Genomic DNA, 7,029 nt, shown 5'->3' on the forward strand with positions numbered 1-7,029 from the left:
AACCCTAATATAAACTGTTTTAAGGAGAAGCATTTCAATTTATAATGTTGAGATCAAGGATTACTAGGGAGTGGATTAGTGTGAGAGGGAAAATTAGATCATTTAATTACGGTAATAAATGCCTTTATGAAGAAGGGGTTCATGAATTAATAGAAACTAGGGCACATACTAACATAAATTTGAGTGTTGCCTACACATATATTCTAAAACTGTGATATCCTTAGAAAAGTTGGCTGACATTTTCACATTAAAAACTTAGAAACCAAAGTTTTATTCTCTAATCACTCCATAACACTATCATCTTCAGTAGAGATTATGTATCTCTATATGCTTGACAGCTCTCGGCTTGCATTGCAAGTAAATTATGAGTTTACATATTATGTAGTAGCAGAGGGAAAAATTGCATCAACAGTTGTCCTGTACCTCTGAATTGGATAGGTTCAGATCTATTTTAATCTCCTTAGTAAGTTCTATAGCTATGCAAGTGAGTGCATTTTGATAACTGCTGTGCCTAATTTGTAACAATTACTGTCAACCTTCAGTTAAGAGACTGTTCATTCCACACTGGTCCAGAAAAGAGTGAATGTATGACTCTTGCACATGATTTTATTCACCTCATATTTCATACTGATTATGTATTGATGACATTGATTCATTTACTCTTTACAGCGCCACTTGCATGGATATTAAATCTTATTGACCACAGATGAATTTTAATTTCAGATTGGTGATAGATTTTTCCATCAGCTCTGATAGTATATTTGACTTTTTCATCATTAACCCAGGCAATCACACAGCACTGAGTTATTGCACTGAAACAAAAAGTGCACACTTCAGTTGGTAATTCTTTATGGATTTACAATAGGAACTTCATTAATGTCGTCTGTAAGGATCACAAAAAATAACATTTATCTGCAATAGGAATTCAGAAGAGTAAAAATATCTAGGGAAAACGGTAGGCTTCTTGTGTATTCTGTTTCATACAAAAGAAGACTTTTTTTAAATTACTTCTTTCTTTAGCAGATAAATTTGTACAAGAAAATATGAACTGCTTTCTAATTTTCAGTTTTGTGTTGCATTGCTATCTCCCTATAGGCATATTTGTCATTCTGCCCAAATATACTGAGTAATTTTAAGTTTTTCTAAGTCTTCTAGAAAGTGAGCTATAATTACATCAAAATATGAACGCTTATTTTCTTTAATTTGTCCGTCAGTGTAACTGGCTTGATACTGAGTCTTAATTATTGTTCTACATAACTATTTAGTAGTGATGAAGAATGAGAGATCTGTTCAGGAAGTATAAATTACACGTAAGGATTTATAGATTTCTACTATTGTGTATTTTAATTAAACAAATCTATAATACAGACTAGACAGTAATGAATCTCTTAAATGAACCGGTATAGAGAACACATTTCAAAATATAGGTAAAACCATTCATCTTTATATGTAATAGTACAAAGTTTGCAATTCTAAGTAAAGAAATGCTTTATGCACTTGCCTTATGGGTGTTAAGTTGATTGCAACTTCTAAATTGTCACTTAGTTTTGTCATTTTCATACTATGCTTTAGCAAAACAAAAATGACTTGGCTACACTAGTAGCAGGAGACACAGCAAGTGAAAAGTAAAACTGGCTTGCAAAATTGCAGATACCCACTACGAGCTAAATGTGGAGGAAGCGTTTAATAAGAACTGGGCCTCATTATCACTATCATTGGTTATTAACTGCATTGCTACAGTATATGATGAGGAAGACAGAGGTGTTAAGGAGAAAATTGGAGAGAGAAATCTCACCATTAGTATATCTTATGAATCATTCCTTCATACCGACTTTCACAAGGGGAATTGGGGAATAATAAGAACTTTGAAAGCTGAAATGTGTGCCAGGAAATGAGCTGGGGTCTGTCTGACTTCTAGAGTATTGGATGCTAAAGGGGAAGGTGTCAAAAAAGTTTTATGCATCTTAAAAGAAGAATGTACATATTAGAAACATTTCTCAGAAAGCCATGTTATGAGGCTACTGAGTAAAATTAAACTTTGTTTGATTGGTCTGTAGTATTTAATACTGGCTATTGCCTGTATTTCACCTATTATCGATCTTGAGGATTTTTGTCTCTTCACTAGAGACTATGGGCAATGCAGAATATGGCACAGCTATTCACTGCTAACTAGCTACCAGGAAGCTGAGCAGAGTTTAATAAAAGTGAGTTCTGGGAACTGTGACTTAATGCAGCCATATTTGGCAGCTGTGGAGTAACTTACTATGGTCTTAGTTAATATATAGTTTTCAAATGGAAGGCCAGAGTTTAGCTCAGACCTGTACCAATCATAAGTATAAATAGCCTATGTACAATATTGGTTTTCACATAAAAAGTACATAGAACGATATTGACTCTTCCTGCCTTTCACCGTCTTAAGCTATGCTCAAAGACGTTCAGCTATAACCCTTCATCATTTGCTATGTATTTTGGGGTAAAAAATAAAGTAATTTCAAGTCCTTCAACTGTGTGCTGCTTCAAGCACAATACAAAGCACTAGAGTGCTAGGACATAAAGTCTTGGGTGCCACATTATTTGAAGGAGGCCATGCTGTCCATGGCAGAGAATGGTTAGAATCTGCATTTAATTTGCTGTTTATATTAGTCATAGTATTTTACTAGTTCTTGCTTGTTACAGCGTTTGTTTGCCAACAAGTGACCAAGTTTTGCACCCATGAACAATGTTCAGTGTGTTCACTATGTTCACCTCCTAAACTTTTAAATAAAGTACGAGCTAGACTAGCAAGAGGTAATCTATCTTCTTCTAGAAAAGATTTTTTTTTATATAAACTTCATTTACATATCACTCAGCAATTCCTTTGCTACATAATTGGTGTTGTCCATGTCCATAGCAGAGGATATTTGATGCTCATTTATTAAATATGCTTGCTGGCTGCTCCCTAATCTTTGTTCTGGACAGACAAATTACCTTTCCTCACACTGAGCTTCAGCTCTGGGGAATTAAACCTCCAAGCCTCCTCCACTTTAATTAGCTTGAAAGTGGGGGGTTACAGTTACTACTAGACCTCAGGCTTTTAGTAACTTAAAGGGTGAAAAGAACTTCCTGGGAAGCTTGAAATGTCATTTAAAAACCATAAAAATCTAATACATATTATTTCATTTTGGTAATTGCAAACAGATTGTATTTGAAGACTTTGGATGATCATTTGCACTTTATCCATGAAAGTTAGATTTCTCTGGAGCTAGGCACTTTTTAATTATCACAATTCATTAACACATCAGTGTGGAAGACCACATTTGACTTCATATATTAAAATGTTTATATAACACTAACTAACGTAGATGAGGAATTTTAAAAGTTTGGGGGTGGGAGGGAAAGAGTAGGGACAAAATCTCCAAATACCTATGTGTAGCTCTTGTGCTATGCAGCATATTAACCAAAGCTGCCCTGGGAGGATACTGGCTGTACTTATTTGCTTTACACGTTATTTCTTCCAATTGTAAGATCATATTGCTAGCTGGTTCAAAGACCAGGCATACCATTTAATTTCTTTCTAAGGGGGCCCAGGAAAACCCCCCACCATTTTCACTGTACGATTGCCACCTGAAACTTTTTGAATGTCCATTTATTCCTGTCTCTTCCAGTTAAAACTGCAGAAAATGTTTATTTTAGCTCTTCAGAGTCCAAACATTGGTGATGTGAATGAGTAGCATAGAAAGACTTAACCAAGTCACAGCTGGTAAGTGATCTAATAGATTAGTGAATAAAGAGAAGAGGAAAAGTAGTTTAGTTTCATATCTCTCATTTAGCTTGCTAGCTAAGATGCCCATTTTTTTTATTTCTTACAGGTCTGCTAAGAGGTCAGAGTAATGCAGAATGCGTGCCTTCATCTCAAATTTTGTTCATCACAGATGGATCCCATGTCTCCAGTAGACAAGTCACCTTTGTAGCTAGCATCAATGCCAGCTCCATGCCATTGCACCTTCTTTATTCTTGATTGCCCTTCTTACATTTATTGGTGTATTAAAATGACTGAACCTTAAGGACTCCATGAACCTGGGCTAATGGGAGACTAGAGAAAATGGAAAAAAGATCCACCAGAGGACATCAGTGGGGTGGGGGTGGGGACAATGAAGAAGGAAGCTAATTAAAAGCAGTATTCAAATCTGCTTACTACCCTCATTAACAATTAGCAGGGCACTGGCTAGAGTTTGTACCCAGTGTTTTACCTTAACAACATACTGTTTGCTCTTTGTATATTTAAGTGTTGTAAGGAGATGTGTTTCAATCAAACCGAACCCGAGATAAAGGAAAGATGTGGCTTTTTGTGATATTCTATCACAAACACTTATTGTATCTCTCTGTAAAATACAATGTATGTATGCATGTAAGTGTGTTTTGTCCTACTGTTGCTACTTCCCATGGCGCCAAAAAAAAGAAAAAGGAAAAAAAAAAAAAGTCAGGCTCATAGCAGCTACTGTGTAGAAATTTTCACCTACTTCTAATTTGCTGAATGAAGAAAAATCTTTTATTTGTGATATTTTCAGAGACATTTGCTCTAGTATGGTGTATTTAAATAATAAAAACTTAAAACAAAAACATTTAATTGACTTTGGGTTTTAAAGCTCTGCTTTGTGATGTACCACATTCTGAACTGTATGTAGCTGTGGCTTTAATTGTAAGTACCTTTAAATCTAGTTTTCTTTTTACAGTTTTATGCCAATAAGGAATTTGTCAAACTACTTAACTGTGTCACTTTTGGCAGAGGCACAGAGCAATGCTCCAAAACTATTTTTGTTCATAATATTACCTCTGATAACAGCAAGTATATCATTGCAGTTCAGCCATGTTGCAATGAACCATGATAAGTACACAAGTAACCACAGTCTTCCCTCATCTTACCCTCCTTCAGAAGGGAACATTATGTACCTGTAAAATCGTTACAGGAGAAACTCACAACAAAGGAGTATATGTTCTGTCACAATTCTTGATTTGGGTATTCCTATGAGGAGCACCTGTAGTGGTGTGTCTCAATCTTGGCTATAGGAGAATTAAATCATACTGAACAATGGTGGTCTGGAGGGAAGAAAAGGCCTGATTCGGTACTAATATGTTCTTAAGTGGGGTCTTTCTGTATATTCTTTATTTTAAATTTGAAGTAGGAATTATCTGGCTTATTCCTTGAAGTGCTTATTGGTATCCATAGGACATTCAGGAAAAACACAATTTTTTTTTTCCTACACCAAGCAAGAGTATGGATTAAGACCCTCCAGGTGCATGCTGTATGCCTTTATACTGGGGACAATGTTAAGCAGGCCTGGAGGATGTCTACTCTCCTACATTGCAACATTGTTAAACATTACTTCAAGTAGTGACTTTTTGATATGTCTTCATATTTTTAATTGTGCTTTAAAAAAAAAATTAATTCATTCACTTTGGCTGGTTTCAGAGTAGCTTTGACACGTTTCAGGTGATACTGATGGGAGATCTAACCTAAAGTCCAGCTTTTTGTGTCTCTCAACAACCAACAGTAAGTTTCTCTTTGCATCCTGCCTTTTGGCCTTCAGTATATCCAAAGTTCATTGAATTTCTGCTTAGAAAAATAAGGAACCTCTTTAGGAGAGAAGAGACTGGTTTACTTATGCTGTCAGGCATAAAAGACAAAGGTGTGAGTGCATGAAGTGTGTGATATTTAAAAAAAAAAAAATCATCTCTTAAGGGTAGTTTCAGGGCTTTATTTTTTAGAAAAAAACATAATTGCACACTTTCGAAATGCTTCTAAGCTTGTTTTGATCCCAGTGTTAAATCTTCAGGAGTCCTGCAAATTGTGCTGCTTTAATTTCTTTGCAAAGATGCTTTGAGATGTGAATATAGAATTCAAGTATTAGTGAGACTTTAAACATCTTCATAGTCTATCAATATAAGCACTTATTGGTCGAGTATTTAAATCTACCATGTACAGCTTTTTAGTTGTCCAATAACCTAGAAGTGCTAAGAAGATGGTTAATAACTTTTAGTCAGTGTGGTATTTAGTGATGTAGAGGTTGAAGTTCATCAAAGGCTTTAAATAATCTATTATGACTAGTTTGTAAAGCACAGCTACCTATTTAATAGCAAGCATTAAAAGCGTTTAAGTTGCAGACCTGTAAGATTACAAATGTCACTCATGTTAGCATAATCCATATGCAAGTGGTGAAGCCTTTAGCTTTGATGTGCAAAATTGGAGGGTGACTAATGGAGCTATGAATATACAATGGAACATATTTAAGTAGGAGTCTTGCTTTAGGTAAAACACTTTCTTGAAACCAGAGGCGTTTCAAACAATAAAATGGACTTTAATGGGGATTGAAGGCAGGATAGAGGACTTCTTAGATTTGTCCTTATGTGAAAAACCACTTGAGCTATTTTTTCCTCTTAAGGAGGGCAACAAGGAAAAACATATACTTGTTCATCTTTTTGTTACACATGTTTACTAGATGTAGTCTGTGAAATATATTCTGTTTGGTATTTCTGAAAAACCATACCAGTAGCATCATTTAGTTAGCTGCCACGCTTTCAAAGACGAATGTTTTAAAAAATGAAATTACTAATCTGAAATTATAGTGAACTGAAAAAAATGCCCTGTTTATATTACATACTTGTGTCAATCATATAAATTGTCATTCTTATTAATGAACAATTTTGTAAAAAGATTGCCCCTCCAAGGGTTTAATGTTTTTACCTATCCAGCTGTCTAGCTGTGAGATTTCCTCATCCCAGCAGGTAGTGGGACATTAGGCCTTTCCAAACCAAATTCTGTTTGCCACAAGATACTGTCTTTCCAGTCTTTCATGCTTTATCTTTAAATATTTAAACAGTTTGGTTTTATCTTATCAAATACAAAATGAATCTGTTGCCCCAGAAGGAAGCCTCTGAAATTGTCACATATTAACCACTTGGAGTTTGGCTCCAGTTTGCCTTATTAGTTAACACTAACAAAATTTGCATCAGCTAATTTGAGGTTAAATATTGAACAAAAAAGGTTGACTG

General features: G+C 35.1%; 1 protein-coding gene across 2 annotated transcripts in view; it reads left to right on the plus strand.

Annotated features, from left to right (window-relative positions):
- The window catches only part of LMO4 (LIM domain only 4), a 15,232-nt gene extending 10,633 nt beyond the window's left edge, over window positions 1-4,599 (plus strand). The window contains exon 5 of one of the 2 annotated variants that reach the window (XM_075002751.1): window positions 3,645-3,742. In XM_075002751.1, coding sequence (XP_074858852.1) covers window positions 3,645-3,710 — 66 coding nt within the window. In that variant the 3' untranslated portion in view covers window positions 3,711-3,742. Of the gene's footprint in view, window positions 1-3,644; window positions 3,743-3,848 lie in introns of those variants that run through there. The other variant, XM_075002752.1, reaches the window with a different exon arrangement.
- Window positions 4,600-7,029: the final 2,430 nt, after the last annotated feature.

Source organism: Carettochelys insculpta, chromosome 9, assembly GCF_033958435.1.
Source record: "Carettochelys insculpta isolate YL-2023 chromosome 9, ASM3395843v1, whole genome shotgun sequence".
Taxonomy (NCBI): domain Eukaryota; kingdom Metazoa; phylum Chordata; order Testudines; family Carettochelyidae; genus Carettochelys; species Carettochelys insculpta.